Source organism: Capsicum annuum, chromosome 6 (assembly GCF_002878395.1).
Source record: "Capsicum annuum cultivar UCD-10X-F1 chromosome 6, UCD10Xv1.1, whole genome shotgun sequence".
Lineage (NCBI taxonomy): Eukaryota > Viridiplantae > Streptophyta > Magnoliopsida > Solanales > Solanaceae > Capsicum > Capsicum annuum.
Genome location: NC_061116.1, coordinates 197,250,453 through 197,273,179, shown reverse-complemented (window position 1 = coordinate 197,273,179; position 22,727 = coordinate 197,250,453). Strand labels below are relative to the sequence as shown.

The following is a 22,727-nucleotide window of genomic DNA, read 5'->3' as shown; positions in this document are numbered from 1 at the left end:
TGTTCGGCTATTTGAGGGAGTAGTTTGGAAATGAGACTGATAATTTGGAGGTAGAACTAGGTATTGGGGAAAGATATCTGACTGTGGAGCTTGGTATGATAGTGGATGTTTGGGAGTGGAGTTTGGTATTGGGGGTGGACGTAGAATGCGTGTGAAAGGTTAGGTGATGGCGGGGAAGATAAAACGTTTCTTGAGTTGAACCGCTGTTTCAATTTTATAACAAAATTGGCAAAAAATGCACCTACCTCTTCCTTCTTCTTCTTAGAAAACATGGCAATTTCAGATGATGTCGGGGTTTTGGCAATTTATCCTGTTCGAATACCTTCTTCCAATGATTCTCCTATTTTTACCAAACCGCAAAGGTTGCTCTGACAGCGGACACCATCCTGGTATAATATTCTCCTTCTTGAGCGCGAGAGAACACGGATACCATTTCCTCCTCAGACATGGGGGGTTGCAATTTGGCAGCTTCTTTCCTCCAACAAAAAGCATAGTCTCAAAAACTCTCAACGCTATTTTGTTTGATTCGATCTAGTGAATACCGGTCAGGGACTATTTCGATGTTGAATGCGAACTGGTCAAGGAAACCCTTGGCCAATGTTTTCCAACCAGTCAACTTTTTCAGCTCCTGAGACATGAACCACTCCAAGGCTTCACTATTCAAACTTTGACTGAATAGGCGCATCAATAGCGCCTCATTTTTCTCTATCCCTACCAGTTGCTCACAATACCTTCTTAAATGGATCATTAGATTTTCGGTACCGTCAAACATCACAAACTTAGGGACTTTGTACCCTTCTGGTAGATCTACTCCTGGGTGAACACATAAATCGTCATACCCCAAACCGTCGTGGTCCTTGGCTCCATGAGACTCTTTGATCCTCATGATCTCCCCCTTTATAGCTAGTAAATTCCTTTCATGCTGGGCCTTCCACTTTTTCTCTTTCTCCTCGTAATGGTCCATCTCGGGATTAGAAAGGGGTTCATAGGTGTCAGGGGATACAATAGCCTGAAGGGGATTTGGAAGGGAGGCTTGATTTTGTGGATGAAAGGAATTTAGTTGGTAAGTGGGAAGGACGTTTTGGAAATTGGGAAGGCTCTGCGGACTTTGCGAGTACTTTGGCGGAATTTGAGAAGGATTTTGTAGATTTAGACATGAATTTGGTGGATTCAAAGGTAGGTTTGATGTATTTTGTAGATTTGGGAGTGAATCTTGCGGATTTGGAAATGTGTTTTGAGGATTTGGGAATGGATTCGAAGGTGGGTTCTGTGGGGTTACGGACGGATTTTGTGGATGGTAGACATTTGGATTATTTTCACGATTAGTATTTTGGACAAATGGAGGAGCAGAGCCGGATGATACGTTATTCGGTTGATCCCCGAGAATAGGTGTGCTGGGGGGAGGAATTTTGAGTGGAGTCCCGTGTCCTCCCGGAGCGGGCATTGAAGGTGATGGCCAAGTTAGCCAAATCTCGAGTGCGATTTATTTCTTCCTGAAGCATTTCTAACTTTCTTGCAAGTTCCGCAATCATCTCATTCTGTTCTGCTATCACATTATCCCGGATAGTCAGTGAGCTTTCTTCGTCATTTTTCGTCATTTTTGAATGATGGTCAGAGGATGGGATTTTGTGCGCTTTCGATTGGGTGAAGTGGGGATGTTCTGCCAGCTTATATCAACATGGAGTAATTTCTGTTATCTGTAAATTAAAACAACTTAAAGGCAGATGTGTTAATTTTCGTATGTGATAAGTAATGAAAAATATTTGACAGAAAATAACCATATAGAATTGTTTGAGTCCTAGACAAATTCATCCATAGGAGCATAGCGGATAAAATTGCCTTTGATCCAAACAAACACCACAAGCACACAAAACATTATAATAATGTGTATCCTAACTAGGGTGACCCTTTTTGAGCCAAGGGTTCAGGCCTAACGATTTTTGAAGAAAGTATATGCTTTCCTAAAGTCAATCCATTATACCCCAACTTATATAGATACGAAACGGGCATAAATGCGTACAAATGATAACAAAAGAGGGATACAATCTTTGGGGAAAAAGGGAAATAACATGAAAAAGGATAAGTTCCCGCGCAGGGGAGAATAGAAAAACTAGCTACTGGAGGCTCCTTCGTCTGCCTTTGACTTCTTAGCTTTGTCCACTTCTCATATTGGTGATATCCGTCGGCGCTCAAATTGTGCCTTAGATGCAACCTCCCAAATCGATCAGTTTTTTGCTTAACTTGCTTCAATTTTTCTTACGAAAGTAAGTAAATCAAGCTTTTTCCCGACCTCCAAAGGATAATGGATTGAATTAGAAAGACATACATTTTCTTCAACACATAAATATGGTTCGTCTATAATTGACTCGGGGTCAATAGACGTAGGGCAGGTATTCTAATAGGCCCAATACCCCGCTCGGGTATTGGGTCATCCTAGGCTCATGCCTAAAATAGGGTTTTGGTTTCGTTCTATCCTAGGTGTCTAGAGTGGTTTTGAACATTGGTTCTCAAGCGGACAACTTGAGTTTGAAAATTCGAACAACGTCAGATGACTCACGTGCTGATAAGTTGTTCGTATTTCCAACACATTTTGGAATTGAACAATAGGGGCTGGGACATCCACGAAACCCCAAAACAGTTTATAAGATGCAGGAATATTCCATGAGATTCGATAATTAAACTTTACATAATCGGAACACATAAACAGTTAATCAAAAGACGAATCAATCATTTGGTTAGAACCTAGTTAAAGGTCCCCAACAGAGTCGCCATTTCTGTTTTGCAGAGAAATTTTGGCTGTTGAAAGAGATTCGCCACTTAATTTTGAAAAGGAATTAAGAACCTTTATAAAAGTTACTTCAAACGATTCAAAACAAGAAAATCATTTTAAGTTAGAGATTCTAGATAAGCGGTTCCTATTAACATTTTAGAAAGGTGTTAGGCACCTAAAACGTCCGCTAACTTGCGGTTATCCGGACTGTTTGAAAATCGTCTTTTGATTAACTTTGAAAAGATTAATTTGTTGAAATAGTGATTTGATTTTTTTCAAAAAAAAAGACTTGTGTAAAATAGATTTAGGCGACTTAGTAGGGATTTTAACTAAGTCTAAACAGAACTAATAAACAAATAAACACATTAAAGAGGAAGGGAGGAGAAAGTAAAGGATTTAGGCCATTGGGTCAAATCAACGAGACCTGTCCTAGTCTAGTTGGGCTTCCGACCCATTTCACTTGTCCTAAACTATTTTTAGAGCCTTTGGCTCGAGTCCTGCTCTACCTGTATCAAATACAACTTTGGCTTCGAGGCCGAAATGAATGAATGAATGAATGAATAAATGACTAAATGAATAAATAAAAAGAAGACAATAATAAAAATTGAGACTTTTCAAGTCTCTTAGTGACCTCATCAATGGGTTTTGACCCATTTTCCTTCTTCGTCTATCTTCTAGCACCCGCACGCCATGTAGTGGACCTTGGGTTTAAACTTCGAACTTGACTCGAAGGGGTGAGTCTCATTTACCCATTATGAAATGCAAGAGGAGAGGAGTCCATTTGGATTCGAGATATTTTTTTGCATGCAAAGAAAAGATAAAGAAATTAATATATGTTTAAGGCATAAAAGTGACATATTTCAAAGTAAAAGAAACTATCAAGAACCAATTTTTGAACGACAAGAATAAGGACACTTGCACAAGAATGAGAGTCAACAAATAAAAAATGCAAAACAAAAGTTTCACAATCATACTATGCATGAGTCAAAAATATCCAAATAATTTTATTTAGCCGCAAAAGTTCGAACTTTCTTATCATTTTGAAAAGATAACGTGCGAACAAAGAAGAGTAAACATCTTGGATGAAAAATAAAGTTAGCACTTCATATCTTATATGAGCGTTTTGAAATCCATTAAAATAATTAGTAAGCAAATGAAAAATTCTTGACTTAACTAATTACTATTTTTATTAAGGCGCAACAAATAATAATAACTATTCTTCCAACATAAAATAAACAACTTTACATGCTATAAAAAACATATCTACCAACAATAAGTTTAAACAAGACATGGGTATTGTTTTTCAAGTAAAGATCTAAACTTTATCCAAAATAATCAAAAAATAAAGTAAAAAAAGAGAAACAATCAATATTATCTATTCTTTTCAACATAAAGGAAATAACTTTACATGCTAAAAACAAATATATCTACCAACAATAAGTTTAAACAAGACATGAGTATCGTTTTTCAAGTAAAGATCTAAACTTTATTCAAATAATCAAAGAATAAGGTGAAAAGACAAAACATTCAACATTAACTATTCTTCTAAACATAAAGAAAATAACTTTACATACTAAAAATAAATGTATCCAACAACAATGAGTTTAAACAAAGCATAAATACATCTTTTAAGCAAAGATTGAAACTTTATCCAAAATAATCAAAGAATAAAGTAAAAAAAGGCACATACAACTATTGCTAGCTCATTTTTATATCATGAATATGAAAATAATTAGAATATCGATACCACAACGTCCTAGGGCCTTCAAGGCCATCTACAGCATACAATCCCAGCAAATAAAATTATATCTACGAACTACGAAGAAGAAAAAAGATGAAGAAGAAAATAATAATAAAAATTAAAATAAAAAAAAGGTGTGTTTACCTTTTTGGGGGCAGCAAAATGAGACTACGAGCTTCGTTGGAATCAACCACCACCGAAAAACGTCGCCGGCAACTCAAAAATTTTGATTAGTCGATCAATTTATGAAACAAAAATTTTTACTAAATAAAAATAACTATTTTTGCTCAAAAGGATTTTTTTCACCTTTCTAGCCTTTTTTTTTCTTCCTTCTCCCCTCCTCTCTCTACCAAAGTAGTGGTAGTATTTATAGGCGAGAATGGGGTATTTTTTTTTTTCACCAATGTGGGAGAAAAGTATTTATAGGAAAGGATAGAGATTTATTTCTTGTCATCTACCACTGTGGGAGAAAAAACATTTAGGGGGGGTTTTGGAATGTAAAAATTAAAGATAAGGTGAGGTGGAAGATAATGTGGGGGGAAATAGTACAATGTAGTACAATCTTTGAATTTCAAAATTGGAAAAGGACAAAGTTGGGGGAATAGTATAATTTGAATTTATTTTTTAATGGAAATTGGGTAAAAGTTATGAGAGTTCTTGAGAATTTTGGGGTTATTTAAAATATAACCCCAATTGAAATTTAAAATTTAGTCATATTTATTTATTTTGACCAAATTAAAAATTAATTGACGAATTGCATTGCAATTATGACCAATTTTCAATTATGGTCAAATCTAATAGATTGGCTAAATTAAATTAAAATTCGATAAGAATTAACACCTTTTTTAATCCCGAGCTTCTTGATTTAATAAAATGAATGCATATTTATCCAAATAAATTATTTTTGAGAATAAATTATATTTAAATTAAGATTTTAATCATTTGAATTTATTTTCAAGATAAGCCTTAATTAAATCCGATATTTTGTAAAATAAATATTTAAGTAACAAATTATATAATCTCATCTAACGGAACATGATAGTATATAATCGCTACTTAAAATGACAAAATTACGTACAAAAAATATTTTAAGTTTTTTTTTTTTTGATAAAATAATTATTTTAGTTTATTAAAAACTGAAGAAACTCAGGATTAAATTTAGTCGTGGGGGGGCAAAAATTAGGTGTCAACACACCGGGCTGCCCTTTTTTTTTTTTAATTCACATCACTTGAAATTCAATATTAATAATATCTATCAGATATTCATTTTATACATAATGAAATGATTTATTCTTACATTAATTTGTAACTTATTTTAGATAGGAAAAAATTAAATTACTCAATTAACATCACTTAAAAGAAAAAAATATTGGGTCCGTACGTAGCACGTGTTTATCCGCACTAGTATGATATACAAATGATACACATGAGACTCATTTGCTTAGGGGTGGAGCCAGCTTATAGCCAAAGGGCTTGTCCAAACCCTCTTCGCCGATAAATTCTACTATTTATATACGGTTAAAATTATTTTTATGTATATATATAGTAGATGTTGAACTCACTTCTGCTAGTTCTTCTGTTTACTTTTTTCGATTTTAAACTCTCTTAGTAAAAATCCTGACCCCACCACTAATTCTGCTTCAACCTCGACGTTTAATTTGAAATACAGTCGAAGCCCAATCTAATGGGCCCGAAGGTTGTCTTTGTTTTTCACCAGCCTCCAGCCCAATATAGGTTCTTTTGCTTCAAATTTAGAATCACAAACCCATTTTTAGCGTTAGTGTGTTTATTCACCAAGTGTGAACTTTATTTGAAGTGACGAAAAAACAAGTATTCATAATGGTTACATATAGAACAACCACAATAAATCTTGTGTAATTACACTAGTTCTATATATATTTCTATTATATACAAGTGAAGAGTTGGTTACTACTATTTTCTCCCGGTATGTGAGTTTGGCTAAAGTTTACCCTTCACATTTCTACGATATATGTATATATATATTCTCCTATATAATAAGTGGGAGTGGAGCTGCTCAAGCAGATTCCACTCCGTCGACATGTCAGCTTGTCACCTATCAACTTTCTTCGTGATTTTACTATATCATCTCTAATTAATTATTATATGACATTTAAGTATTAAAAAATTAATAATATTTAATTAAAATTTTAAAATAGACATTTATGACAAGTCTGCTTCAACTGCTTCAATCGTAATTTTACTATATCACCCCTAATTAATTATTAGAGATCATTTAAATATTAAAAAAATAATAATATTTAATAAAAAAGATAAAATAGATATAAAATAATAAATTACCTCAATAATATTTTGAATTAATTTGACATCTTATATGAGGTCTACTTCGACTTTTTTCATAAGTTTTTTATAACATCAAATCTAATTAGTTATTATGAATCATTTAAGACATGCCCACTTTGCTGCTTCAATCTTGGTATTTGATTGACATCAAAATTATATCAATGTCTTTTAAATTGAAATAGAAGAAAAATTATTATAAATCATGATAATTTAAAACTTAAATTATTTTTAAAATATAATTGACTATTAATGCCATAAAAATTTGTACAGGAAGAGTATTATAAATTAGCTAACAACTTAAAATAGTAAATTACAATGTCAAAAAGGTATTATAAATTACAATAGTTAATAACTTAATATCTAAAAAATAATTAATCTGTTATATATTCAAAAAAATATATGATTTATAAATTACATAAAAAGTACTATAAATTGTCATAGTTAACAACTTAAATTAATTTGTTATATATTTCAAAAAATTACGTAAAAAATATATTAACCACAATAATTAACAACTAAAAAAATTTTAAAATATAAAATATTTGGTTGACTCTCGAAATTTTATGGATGTCATATTAACATCTTAAATTATCAACTAAATAAATGAAGGTTTTAATTAAATGTTGAAATCACACATATTGTGGAATTTTTAAGTATCAACATTGGGCTCCACTCCGTTGACATGTCAGCTTGTCACCTGTTTGCTTCCTCCATGATTTTACTATATTATTCCTAATTAATTATTATATGACATTTAAGTATTAAAAAATTAATAATATTTAATTAAAAATTAAAATAGACATTTATGACAAGTTTGCTTCAATTGCTTCAATCGTAATTTTACTATAACACCCCTAATTAATTATTAGAGATCATTTAAATATTAAAAAATTAATAATATTTAATAAAAAAGATAAAATAGATATAAAATAATAAATTACCTCAATAATATTTTGAATTAATTTGACATCTTATATGAGGTCTACTTCGACTTTTTTCAGAAGTATTTTTATTATATCAAATCTAATTAGTTATTATGAGTCATTTAAGACATGCCTACTTTGCTGCTTCAATCGTGGTATTTGATTGACATCAAAATTATATCAGTGTCTTTTAAATTGGAATAGAAGAAAAATTATTATAAATCATGATAATTTAAAACTTAAATTAGTTTTAAAATATAATTGACTATAAATGTCATAAAAACTTGTACAGGGAGAGTATTATGAACTAGCTAACAACTTAAAATAGTAAATTACAATGTCAAAAAGGTATTATAAATTACAATAGTTAATAACTTAAAATATCTAAAAAAATAATTAATCTGTTATTTATTTAAAAAATATATGATTTATAAATTACATAAAAAGTACTATAAATTGTCATAGTTAACAAATTAAAATATCTGAAAAATAAATAATTTGTTATATATTTCAAAAAAATACGTAAAAAGGTATATTAACCGCAATAATTATCAACTAAAAATTTTTTAAAATATAAAGTATTTGATTGACTATCAAAATCTTATGGGTATCCTATTAACAACTTAAATTACCAATTAAATATTGGTAAGTCGCCTTAAATTACCAACTTAAATGAAGGTTTTAATTAAATACTCAAATTACATATATTATGGAATTTTTAAGTATCAACATTGGTAGGTCACCTAGTTCTCTATATTCGAAGGTTACTTTGACATGTCTGCTTCTTTGTCAATAAATTTATTATAGGGGCATTTTAGTCAATATGTTCAACATCTAAGACGTGTCTTACATGGTCAATGTCAACAAACAGGCAGCAGCTTCTCATCAGATTTAACCTTAAAAATTTTGGATGTTTATCTTCTTTGTGTCGCTAATTTTCCTCTTCCTGTATCGAAGGTCGAAGAAGAATGTAGTCTGTACAGGTACTTTTTTTTTATTATATTATGTATTTATTTTGATTAAAATGGAAGAACATTTTGGGTTAATGGAGGAATACATTGTTAAATTTTTCTCTCTAATTTTAAATAACCTTTAATGGAAGCATGCCCAATTTTATTTTTCTAGCTCTTGCTGACCTAGATTGAATTGAAAGAATCGTATTTTGGTATAATTTCTCATCTGGGTCGCCCTTAATTTCTGGTGAAAAAGATTTAGTTGTGAGTTTAATTTTTCGTGTCATTCCCTTATCTGGGTTGTGTTTAGTTTCTGCTAAATACATTTTGTTTGGGATAATTCTGTTTATGGGTTATTGTTTTTTTTTTGTTTTTGCTTTATTGTAACTTCAGTTTTTGCTGGCTAATCGTCGGCTCGCGGGTCTGTAGTATATTTCAGTTAGCAGGTAATATTCTCTTCCTGAAAGTTTAGTTTGTAAATATTGTATCTTCATAATTACCATTTTTGCGCTCTCGCTTTGTGTTCGTGCTGCTCAATAATTTGATTACGTTTGATAATTTGTGTCAATTTTTTATGGATTAAGTTGTTTACAAATTTGCAATGCCTTAAATAGCATAGTCGGCATTAAACAGATGATAGAAGAAAATACATGTGAACATTAATCAAACAACATTAAACTTTCTTCTATTGAATCAATATTTGTAATCAACATGATACTTTAGGGAGTTATCAAGGTAAATTTTAGTGATGAATTAAGCCAATAGTTTTATTCAAATAGGGAGAAGAAATCATGTAGGAAATCTCACACCCAACATAGGAATATAGAAAAGAGGAACATACAGTGAACACAATTATAGCTGTGTACTGAAGAAGACATCACCCGTAATTTGATTAACTTTAATGGCTATAAAATTATGTCTAACAGAATTCATACAAATCTTCTCAATAAACACCCTTGTGGTAGAGCCCTTCCCCGAAAACTGTGTATAGGGGTAGCTTTAGTGGCCTTTTTTTTTTGGTTAATTCTTTTGTGAAACAAAAAACGAGGGATATGGTTCTACAGTTGGAGCCTGAAGAATATTTGAGAGAGAATATGCTGACTTTTGATAACTTAAAACTATTAAAGCATTCAGTCGTTGTAGTAGTTGTTTCTGCTCTTCAGGTTGGTGGAATCAAGATTTCTAAAGATAGTCAGTTTACTTATTTATCATCCACAGGCTCCCCGCCTTCCTCCTTAGGCTTGTAAAGTTTTAGCTTTTATAACTATAGAATTTAATTTCTCATCTGGGTAAGTCTAATTTAGTCTAATTAGATCTACATGGAGCGGAATTGATATTGACGACCATCTGGGTTGCGCTTAATTTCTGGTGAAAAACATTTAGTTGTGAGTTTGATTTTTTGTGTAATAGAAAAGGTTTTTCTTCGTTTTTTGGGCTCATTTAGGGGTAAATGCTCCTCCTTTTAATTGTTTTTTGTCGTTTTCTTATCTGGATTGTGTTTAGTTTCTGCTAAAATACACTTTGTTTGGGATAATTCTATTAATGGGTTATTGTTTTTGTTCTATTTTTTTACTAGCTAATTGTCGGCTCACAGGTCTGTAGTATATTTCAGTTAGCTGGTAATATTCTCTTCCTGAAAGTTTAGTTTGTAAATATTGTATCTTCATAGTTACTGTTTCTGCGCTCTCGCTTTGTGTTCTTGCTACTGAATAATTTGACTACGTTTGATAGCTTTTCTCAATTTTTTGTGTATCAAGTTGTTTACAAATTTGCTATGCTTTAAATAGCACAGCCGGCATTAAACAGGTGATAGAAGGAAACATATGTGAACATTAACCAAACAACATTAAACTTTCTTGTACTAAATCAATATTTGTAATGAACATGATACTCTAGGGAGTCATAAAATTTAAGCTTCTGACACGTGTGCTACATGGTTCTAATAATTCTCCTTAATTGTTGAATCTAAAATTTTCACTTATATGATTTTGATTAGTGAAATTAGAGTTTTTATGACTGTACTATCTTGATTTTTTATTTATATGATTTGGGTTTAATAAAGTTTTGAGTTTTATGTCATTTGGATTAGTAAAATTTGCATATTGTAGAATTGTAAATTGAATTTCTCATATGTGTTGATTTTTATTTATGATTCAGCTTTGTTCTATTTGATATTATGCTATCATTCTATGATACTATCTGTTTTCGATTCCAGTCTCTGCTCTTTCGTTTTGTGTTCGTGCTATTGAATACGTTTTGAACTATCAGGTAATGTGTGTTTCTGATGAAAATTAAATTTTTTAAATGCGGTATATTTTTATACTTATTATAACATTTGTAATATGCTGGTAATATGATTCAGCTTTGTTCTATTGGATATTATGCTATCATTCTATGATACTATCTGTTTCCGATTGCAGTTTCTGCTCTTTTGTTTTGTGTTCGTGCTATTGAATACGTTTTGAACTATCAGGTAATGTGTATTTCTGATGAAAATTAAATTTTTTAAATGCTGTATATTTTTATACTTATATAACATTTGTTATATGCTGGTAATATGGTAAATGTATGTGTATATGTTGATCTGTTTTACACAGTTTATGTTGCAATGTCAATTAAAAACAAAAAAAATGATCAACATTTCACAAAAACACATGAAGATAAAAAAGCTAGACGTCACGAATTATATAAAATGATGCAAGCTACAAAAAGAAAATCTTCTCACAACAATGCAAACTCCCAAAACTGAATCAAGTCATCAACAATTTGTTGTCGGCTCAACCAGTTCAACCGAACACCAACCACTTCTTTCAAAAACTGAACTTGTTCAGTTTGAACGAGGTTAGAACATCGTTGTACCATTTTTTTTTTACAACATTGATATTGATATAATACTGACTATATTTTCACGCCAGGATCAACATCAAGTACTGGTAAACAATATTATAGCGACACAATACCTGCACAAGTGTCTATAGATTATATCATGTTGAAATCTGTTCCAAAATATAATTTTTGTGGTGCAAAAAGATTTGAATATGAGTCACCTGCATTTTGCTGTGGTAAAGGTGCAATTAAACTAATTTTTCATCAACTTCTAACAGAATTGAGAATTCTTTATTTAGGAAATACTGCAGAATCAAAAGACTTTCGAACTTACATAAGAACATACAACAACATATTTGCCGTAACGTCTTTGGGAGTTTCTTATGATAAAGAGTTGTCAAAAAGAAATAATGGTATTCAGACATTTCGAGTTCAAGGAAAGATGTATCATTTCATAAATGATTTAATACCAAGTGATGAAAATGGAAAAAACTTGCAACTGTACTATTTTGACAGTGAAAATGAGTTGCGCAACCGAATGGCTTGTTCAAACAAAATAAATGAACAGGTTGTTAAAAAATTAATGGAAATATTACAAGTTAATCCATATTCAATATTTTTAAAATCTTTAATTGATATGCCGCAGTTGTCTGATTTTTATATCGCACTTAAATGTGATGCTGGTCTAAATCAATGAACATATAATTTACCAATTACATCAGAGATTGCAGGAATATGGGTTGAACAAGATATGAATAATTGTGTTTCTGTTCCTCATATTCGAATATATACAAAAAGCAATAGAAGTTAACTAGTAAACTATTACTACGGTTGCTATGATTCATTACAATATCTAATGTTATTTCCTTACGGTCAAAATGGATGGCATTGTGGTATCAAGCGAATTAAACCTCCCATTAACTCTTCTACAACACAAATATATTGTGAACATGATCAATTACCGAGCATAAAGAATATGGTTTCGATTGATAACTTTCTTAGCTTAGAAGACGAAGTTATACTAAAAGGTAAAAGAAAAAGAGATAACATTTCTTGTCATGAATATTATTGTTACAAACTTCAAATAAGAGATGATGGTGATATAATTTTACATTCAGGTAGATTATTTCAACAGTACATTGTTGATCAATGTATAAAAATTGAAACCCAAAGACTAGACTTTGCCACTCTTAATCAAGACTTATTTAGAATTGATGTGTTAGGAGGACTTCTAGATACATTACGACGTGGTGAAAGAGAACCTTCTCGAGTAGGTAAAAATAGAATAATCCCTATTAGTTTCACAGGAGGACCTAGAGATATGTGATGTCGATATATGGATGTTATAGCTTTAGTGCAGCATTTTGGAAGACCTGATATATTTTTAACTATGACTTGTAATCCCTCTTGGCCTGAACTTAAACAAAATCTATTTTCAACTGATGAAGCTTATAATAGACTTGATTTAATTTGTCAAGTATTTCGAGCAAAACTAGAAGAACTAAAAAAAGATATAGTAAAAACTCATATGTTTGGTAAAATTACTGCATTTATGTATACAATTGAATTCCAAATACGTGGTCTTCCTCGTGCCCATTTTCTTATTATACTTGAAGAAAAATACAAATTACTAACCCCTGAAGCATATGATCAATTTGTTTGTGCTTAGTTATCAAATATTGAAACTGATCCCCATTTGTTTGAACTTGTGACTCTACACATGATACATGGTCCTTGCGGTGAATTAAATCTGACATGTCCTTGTATGAAAAATAAAGGTTATTGTAAATTTAAATACCTTAAAGAATTTTTCGAACAAACATGTAAAGGAAAAAATTCATATCCAATTTATAGAAGATGAAACACTGGAACATGTATAAAAATAGGTACCCAACTTCTTGATAATTCGTGGGTTGTACCTTACAATCCATTTCTGCTATGCAAATTTAGTTGTCATATAAATGTGGAAATTTGTTCTGATATTAAAATTGTTAAATACATTTGCAAAGGACATGACAAAATTATATTTCGTTTACATGATGACAATAGAAATATAGAAATAGACGAAATAAAAGAATATTAATCAGCTAGATGGGTCTCACCACCTGAAGCTGCATGGCGCATATTTGCTTTACCCACCAGTGAAATGAATCCATGCGTTTATCATTTACAACTCCATCTTGATGGACAACAACTTGTTTCCTTTAAAAATACAGAAAATATTAATACAATCATAAATAATCCAATGATTAAAAAAATTATGTTAACTAAATTTTTCTTAATAAATAAAATAAATATAGAAGTCAAGAATTTAAATTTATCATATCGAAAATTTCCTGAATATTTTATGTGGTCGACAACATACAAAATGTGGACGCGTCGTCGGTTGAAAGATGCGATTGTCCGCATCGTGACATGTCATCCAACCGAAGGTGAAAGATACTACTTGAGATTACTTTTAATGAATGTGCGAGGACCTAAATCATATGACGATTTGTTAACTGTAAGTGGTGAACTTTGTGCTACATTTAGAAAATCTGCAGAAAAAAGAGGGTTGCTGCTTTGTGACAATAACTTAGTGCAATGTATGTCTGAAGCAGTTAGTTATCAAATGCCATCCAGTTTAAGACATTTGTTTGTTGTACTATTAGTTTATTGTAATCCAAATAATCCCAAAGAACTTTGGGACAAATTTAAATGTCCAATGTCAGAAATTTCAAAAAATACTTAAATCTATCTTCCTTAGAAATACATTATAAAGTATTAAATCATGTTAATGATATTCTTTACACGTGATATTAATGAATGTCATTTAATTTCAGAAATTATTAAAGCATCTGTAATAGCAAAAGAAGCTAAATATGTGCATTTTGAAAGAAATATTAGTGTAACTGAAGATGATCTATTCCTACACACTAAATTAAATAAAGAACAACGAATAGCCTATAATATAATTCTCGATAAAGTGTTCTTCAATAAACCAGGAGTTTTCTTTATTGATGGCCCTGGCGGAATTGGTAAAAGCTTTTTATATTGTGCATTATTTGCTACCGTAAGACATAGATGATTTATAGCTTTAGCAACTGCAAATTCTGGCGTTGCAGCTTCACTTCTTCCGGGAGGTTGAATTGCTCATTCTCGCTTTAAACTACCAATAGATATTGATGGAATTCAGTTGTAATATCAGTAAACAAAGTGCATTGGCATCTTTAATTCGTGATGCAAAGTTAATAGTATGGAATGAAGTTTCAATGGCGAAAAAGCAAATGATTGAAGCTTTAGATTTACTTCTTAGAGACCTAATGGAAACAAAAATTCTTTTTGGTGGAAAATTTATTGTACTAAGTGGAGATTTTAGACAAACTCTTCTAGTTATTCACAGTGGCAAAAAAGAAGATTTTGTTCATGAAAGCTTACTGTGTTTTAAAATTTGGAATCAACTTCAAAAATTATGATTAATAGAAAACATGCGAGCTAAAACCGATCCTGCGTTTTGTGACTATTTGATGAGAATTGGTAATGGAAATGAGAAAAGAAATAGTCAAGGTAAAATTAAAATTCCCCGCTCTTTAATTATTTCATTTACTACTGAGAAAAACTTCTTAAATCATTTATTTCAAATTACTTATCCCAATTTATATGCATCTCATTCAAATATTTCCTTTATTACTTCTCGTGCTATTCTAACAACAAAAAATGACTTTGTAGATGAAATAAATGAAATGTTGATTACTCAATTTTTAGGCACGACAAAAGTATATGTAGCTACTGACGAAACTCATGATTCAAACGATCAAAGTAAATATGAAGATTTAATGCATACCTTAAGTCCTACAGGATTACCTCCTTACAAATTATCTTTTAAAAAAAATTGCCTCATTATATTACTACGAAATTTAAATCCTTCAGAAGGTTTGTGCAATGGAACACGATTAATATGTAATGATTTCAAAGCACATCTTATTAGTGCTACAATATCCAGTGGTGACTTTAAAAATACCCATGTGTTTATTTCACGTATACCAATATTGACTTCCCAGGATGAAAAAATGTCCTTTCAATTTAAAAGAACACAATTTCTAATACGATTATGTTTTGCTATAACTATTAATAAAGCTCAGGGTCAAACTCTAGATTTTGCTGGAATTTATCTAAGAGAACCTGTATTTTCTCATGGTCAATTATATGTTGCTTTATCAAGAGCCAAAAGTTCAAATAATGTAAAAGTATTAATAAGACCTCCCACAATTGATAATCATGATGATTGTTGTACACCTATTATAGATATGACGAAGTTATTGCAAAAGCTTTTCTTAAATTAAAATTTTTATTATCAAAGGTAAATATTTTTCAGTTCATTTAAACAACTAGACATGTTGATATTTTTAAATTTGAAGAAAATTTTGTGATATGTGTGGTTCTGTTTCACAATCATTTAATGTTATCTTGTACTACAATGTAGTGCATTTATTTATATCATTTTAATAATATTTTACAATTTTTATTCAACAGCAAATGACAGAAAGACTCAATATCAATAAAATTACTCCAGCAACAGGTGAATGGATTTGCAAAGTACAAGTCATTGACAAGGGACGTCCAAGAGATGGCCAAAGCAAAAAAAAATATCAACTATTACTTCTCCAAGATGAAGAGGTACAATTACTTTTAATTTTGATTTGTATATTAAATGTAATTTCATCGTCAAAAAGCATGCAATTTAATCTTTATCTTATTTCTACAAAATATTATTATTTTACAAAATCTTATTGATTTATACTTTCCACAGGAAACCCAAGTTCAATGCATTATCTTCGGTGGTGATATAAATTACTTTGCAGATCTACTCCACCCCTTTCATACGTACTTGGTGTCTGTCGCAACTGTTAAGAAATCAAATGGCATATTAATGACTTTACTTGGATAATTGATGAAGACCATTGTTGAACCTATAGAAGAAGTAAATCCTCCAGAAGTTTCCCTGCCACCTCCAACCCAACTTACTCTCGCATCATTTCACAATCTGGATCGTTTACCTGATACCTGTGAATTTGGCATTCTTATATTTAACTCCTATATTTTTTATGATTATTATGACAATATCTTTACTTATATGTTTATTTATTTATTTATGTCTTCTATTCACTAGATATGCTCGCTATCGTGCTGAATGCTGATTCACCAACATATGTTGTAAATGGATCCAGAATTCAAGACTTTCTTATAATGGATAATCAGTAAGCAAACACATTTTAGTATTTTCGTCTAACTTGTCTTCCTGCATAAAATCATTGATTTTAAGAGGAGACTTGATTATTTGATTACATAAGTGAATCCTGCCATGAAAGAAAAATAAAAAGTAGATTGTGATATTAATAAGGCATTGATACAATTTTCCATAGTGAATCCTTCCAAATGAGCTAAATGAATCTTATTTATTCTCTTTTATTTCGTTAATTGAAGAAATAGTTAAAAAAAATTAAGTAGTTATGTGCCTTTCTTAGTATCGAGTAGGACTTTTTCATTTCTTTTCGCATAAAGCTGCTTCATAAAGCTTGTCCGTGTTACTAAAAGTTTTTATTGAATCTTGAAATCTATATTTAACAGAGACGAAGATTCTCTTTACTATTTTTTTTTACAAAAAAAGAACAAACAATTTTACTGATAATGACAATTTGAGTCACTTTCTAATTACATTCATGAGAAAATTGAAGGAAAGGTGTTTTTAAGTCATGAATGAAGGATTGGTGACATTGACCAACAGATAGGGTCAAACATCATTAGAATACTTGATTAAGTTAATTGTGGACTTGATTAATATTTTTAAAACTTTCTAATCTTTTCAAAAATACAAATCAACCCAACCCACACCCCTCTTCAATCCAAATCAATCACTCTCTCCTCTCTCTCCAGCTTCTCTCAACTCTCTCCCAACCAACAGTTCTGCGAAATTTCTCTCTTTAACCTCTGGAGACAAATAGTCGGGCGAGTTCCTTTTCGACTTTCAAGCGTCAATCGACGTGAATACTTCTCCGGCGACAACAACTTCGAGTTTTTTGTCCTTTCATTTTATTTTTCACAGGTAAAAAATTATGAAGAAACAGAGGAACTTGAGCCAACTACTCTTATGGTATTGAAATGTGGACTGAATAAAACCCTAATTTCTAGCATTTCTGTATTTTTTCTTCTTGTTGTCGTACTGTTGATTCGAATTTGTTGATGATTTTTTGTCACAGTTGATGTTCTTAGTGTGTGTGTGTGTGTGATGTGTTGGTGATGCTGGGTTGATTTGTTGTTTGTCTTGGTAGAAATAGTATTGCTACAGTTGAAACATCTAATGTAATAGATGAAACATATGATGCACCAGATGAAAATCTGATGCAACAGATGAAAAATCTGATACAACTATGAAAATTTGATGCAACAGGTGAACAATCTAACAGATCATTCATCTGTTGCGACAGATAACTCTTCTATTTAGAAGAAGTCTAAATAATATTGATCCAACAGATAATTGATTAGTGATCTATTTTTACTCTTTCCAACGATTTACTCTTCATTTTGCAACAGATTAGGACTGTTTTTATTCTTTCTAACGGCTTACTCATCCATTGCAAGAGGTCGGTTATCTGTTGCAACAGATAACATACCTGGTGCAATAGATTAGTGATCTATTTTTATTCTTTCCAACGGTTTACTCATCCGTTGCAACAGGTCGGTTATATATTGCAACAGATAAAATACCCGGCGCAATAGATTAGTGATCTATTTTTATGGTTTCCAATGGATTACTCATCCATGCAATGGGTCAGTTATGTGTTGCATCAGATAAAATACCAGGTGCAACAGATAGTGTTGTTTTTTGGTTCCCACGAATTACTCATCCATTGTAACAGGTCGATTATATGTTGTAATAGATAACATACCTGGTGCAATAGATTAGTTGTCTGTTGGAACTGTTATATTACTGTTATGCATTAATAAATTATAATCTATGTTATGTTCCTGTTAAATTAAGATAACATGGCTCCCGAAAGAAAAGAAATCGAATCAAGTCCAAGTAAAGGAACAAATGCAGCAGCTCAGCTACATCCACCACTCTATGAGCTTGCTTTACAAGTGTTATCTCAATCAGGAGTAGAAAATAATGAACACGGGGAGGAGGAATCTTTCAAAAGAGATGATCCAAATGCTAATAGCCCTTCCGTCGAAGAGTTGGTTAAAACCTTCAGCATTGATCGTTATCCTATGAGAATACAGTGCGATGGTGCCACAGATTTAATGGGTGATCTCGTGGTTAAGTCAGTCATGGGAAAATCTTTCGACACCTTCAGAAAAATACTTCGAGAACAAAAATTGGATTCTTATTTCAGGGAAAGCTACTTTGGGCAATATCTTGATTTGCCGGAGGACAACAATGCATGTTTCCGGATGAAAATGGTATATGATCTTCTCAAGTACAGGTTTATGTATGAAAACAAAGATAAGATGGATGAGGTGTGGATAAATTACTGTGGCATTCCTGTTTGTTTTGGTTAAGAGGAGTTTGCCATAGTTATCGGACTAAAATGTTATCCTCCTTCTCCTTCTCAAGTTATACCTATTCTGACCCAAAAAAAGCACCCCGCACACTCAAAAAAGGAAAAGTCAAGTCGAGTGATCGTGATGACCTGGTGTCCATTGTTGGTCCAAGCTTCAAAAACAAAAATCTGATTAAAGCGTTAAAAGGTCAAGGACTTTCAAAGAAGCACAAGCAATCATTGTGCTTGGTTTGGTTTGTATATAATGTTCTTTGGGCTAGAAACGTTAACAATAACATAAGCCTCGGTTTAATAAATCTCTCCGAGGATCTTGAGGCATTTAACAGCTATCCTTGGGATTATGAAAGTCTGTTAACGCCAAAAATAATCAACTTATATGGTTTTCCATGGGTCTTCATGATAAATATTTCTTTTATCATGATATGATTCATCATTTTTTTATTCAATAATGCTTTTGATTTATTGGCGTTATGTTATAGGCTTGGGCATTTGAAGCCATTCCTTATTTGAGACAACAACTGAACTGCCAGGAAGAAGTTTCCTATCCAAGAATTCTAAGATGGTTGTCGGCCCAAACCGATACAAATGCAAAAAATTTTAATCTTTTCAATCCCCCCAAGGAAGCAGTAAGTCCAATTCTAATCAAGTTTTTGTTTTAATTAATGATTAAATGATTTCATCATCATTCTTAATATATGTGCCGATTTATTTTAGATTGTTTATCCGTGGCTTGTTCCGACCAACTGAGAGTTGAAGATGCCATTATTCTTACTTTACGGTCTGTGCAAACTTTATCGGACCCTAAGGTCATTGATGGAATAAAAATGGAATTGTTTGGAGCAACAGCCATCATAAGAAAAATAATTTTGTAGGATGGGGCTAATGATGCTCCTCTTACAGTTTTTTAAACAATAATCCATTATGATTATGATCATAATGGTTGTACAGATTTTGCCGCATCTAGCGAATGTTCTTCATGCAAATATCAAGACTGCAAAACAAAACATGATGGAGTGATTAATGCTATTAATGCACTAACTGCTTCTGTAAAGAAAATGACATCTACGAGGGGGTGTCATTCCATCAAAGAGGATTTTATATCCAGACACTCCACTAGAGATCAAAGCGGCTAAGAGAAGAAGGAAAGACACTTCCAAGGCATCATCAATCATAAAAAAAGCAAGATTGCAACACCTCTATCTTTATTTTGCACCGATGTTTAGTGTGCAAGGGCCACAGAAGAGCAGCATGAGCTGAAGAAGGTGAATGTACATCATCTGTTCCAAAAAACAAACAGGCACATATCTGTTTCAACAGATGATACATCTGCTGAAAATTATCAAACAAATATATACATCTGTTGCAACTGTTGTCTAACCTGTTGCATCAGATTCATTATCTGTTTCAATAGATGAGACTTATATTGCAATAAATGGGTCATTTATTTAAAATTATCGTACTGCTCTGATTTACCTATTTGAATTTGTCCCAATAGATAATCCATCTGATACAATATAAGACTCATTTGTTGCAATAGATGGAAAATCTATTGTATATCTCTACTTAGCATTAATAATTCGGGCTTTCCAGGTGGATGTCACAACTACTGCCTAAGAGCATAATATGACAGTTGATAATCCATCAACTGCTTCCAAAAATGAATAAAAAGTGGAGCCTGTCAGTTTGCGAGAACGGAAGAATTACCTGTTTGAAGGGTTCAACATCTCGGACGAGGCTTAAAAAAACTAACACAGTTGATCAATGACTATTCAGAATGGATTGCCGATGGGCTGTTAAAGCATCATGCCGGCAGGTACATAAATCAATTTTATGGATATTGGTTTATACAATTCTTCTTGTAAGAACCTGACATTAACACATATAAATTATCATGTAGAAAACAAAATAACGAGCGCTACAAAGTGAACGAATCGAGTCTTGGTTTTGATATGTTCGACTTTGTTGTTGCACATCCCAAAATGAAGAATTGGTTCTATTTGATGTCACAGCCCCAAACTTGCTAGAATGATGATGTTTAAATGAAATACATATTACTATTTATTAATACTTTATTTAATTGCATCTGCGTATTGATTTTTTCATCACGTAATATGAAATATTTGATAATATGTGCAACACATCGATGTCATTTTTTACTACCTCCGAAAGAAGGCCAAGTTGCAAACACAAGAACAATACAGATACACATCAGGCAATTGTTTGTACAAAGTTTACATCAATAATGCCTACGATAGGTATTGTCAATAGCAGCCAAAAGTTTCCAGAAACGAGGAATGCTTAATCAACATCATCAAAGGTTTTAGCATTCTGGATGGCTTACCTTGACATTTGGTCGACGAAGTGTACATCCCAATCAATTGTGGTGATGAATTCCATTGGGTGTTGGCTTTCGTCGTTCTAAAAGAGAGGCGCATCCGAGTTTATGACTCGATGTCGTGAAGGAGACGTTCTGGGCCGTCGTCTGAGATACAAAAGCTGGCCAAAATATTGCCTACTTACCTTGATATGAGTGGTTTTTTGGATCAAAAGGTTCGTACTGATTGGTCGACGATTGAAGCATACTGGGATAAAATGGCTAATCCATTTGATGTACAATATATTGACGGAACTGCTCAATAAACCATTGGTAGCCTGTAAGTTTAAGTGTCATGATTTAGTTTCATTTCATAAAATTCACAACGCTTGCATGAACTGCAAGATATGGATTATCTATTTTTTTATAACGTAGGGATTGCGGTCCTTTTGTTGCTTCCTATGCCGAGTATTTGAGTGATGGATTATAAGTATCAAATGATGGACTTGATGCCGGATTACTCCGCAAAAGATATGCTGCTCTTTTATGAAAATATAGAGAAGCAAAAGCTCAGAAGCCGTACGCAACTGACATTAAAGATCCACGACAACCAAAGCCGAATTTCATAGCACTGGATGAAGAACAACTTGTCCATATTGATTAGATATTTATAGCTTGAGTCAGTCAATGTAATAACCTATCCTCCTTGGTTTAACTTGTTGATTTATTTATAGAGTAGATCGTTTGTACCCATAATGATTTTTTTTACATTTCATTTATTTGTTGAGTTATTTCATGTAATTTCTGAAGGCTTTGATTTATTTTATTCTGTCTATGAATATAATTAATTCTGAGTTTTGAACATGTTAATTGAAATAGAGTACTAGATTCAAAGATCGCAACAGATAATACATCTGCTGCAATAGAAGACATATCTTATCAGATAGATTTAGACATATGTTGCAACATGAGATGCAACACGTAGGTCATCTGCTGGAAATTATATAACAAGTCTTCCTACTTTTTTTATTTGCTCCAACAGATTATCGATCAGTTGCAACAGATAAGTTATATGGTGCAACAGATCATAAATCTATTGCGACAGATAGACGGGGAACATATGCATAACGCAACAGATGACCAACCTATTCCAACAGATAATCAATCTGTCACAACAGGTACTATATCTGTTATGACAGATATAAAATCTGTTGCATTATAAAAATTCAACTTTGCCAGAAATAAAAATTATTGCCCCTACATGTATAGTGAATTGGCTTGAAATGAAAATTTATTATCGTGTTCGTCTCTATCTTTGTACATGTTTTTTTATACAT

General features: G+C 31.9%; 1 protein-coding gene across 1 annotated transcript; it reads left to right on the top strand.

Moving 5' to 3' along the window:
• The first annotated feature begins 270 nt into the window (after positions 1 to 270).
• LOC107874007 lies at positions 271 to 16,664 on the top strand. The gene is made up of 7 exons (XM_047414501.1): positions 271 to 362; positions 1,053 to 1,176; positions 8,564 to 8,739; positions 9,103 to 9,155; positions 11,130 to 11,182; positions 16,048 to 16,191; positions 16,325 to 16,664. Exons 1-7 carry the CDS (start codon positions 271 to 273, stop codon positions 16,460 to 16,462), a joined length of 780 nt encoding a protein of 259 aa, XP_047270457.1. The 3' UTR covers positions 16,463 to 16,664.
• Positions 16,665 to 22,727: the final 6,063 nt, after the last annotated feature.

Coding starts and splice junctions, on each gene's coding strand:
- LOC107874007 (XM_047414501.1), top strand. CDS start 271: ATGGCAATTTCAGATGATGTCGGGGTTTTGGCAATTTATCCTGTTCGA. Junction 363..1,052: donor ATTTTTACCAAACCGCAAAG/GTTGCTCTGACA, acceptor TGTGGATGAAAG/GAATTTAGTTGGTAAGTGGG. Junction 8,740..9,102: donor GAAGAATGTAGTCTGTACAG/GTACTTTTTTTT, acceptor TTGTAACTTCAG/TTTTTGCTGGCTAATCGTCG.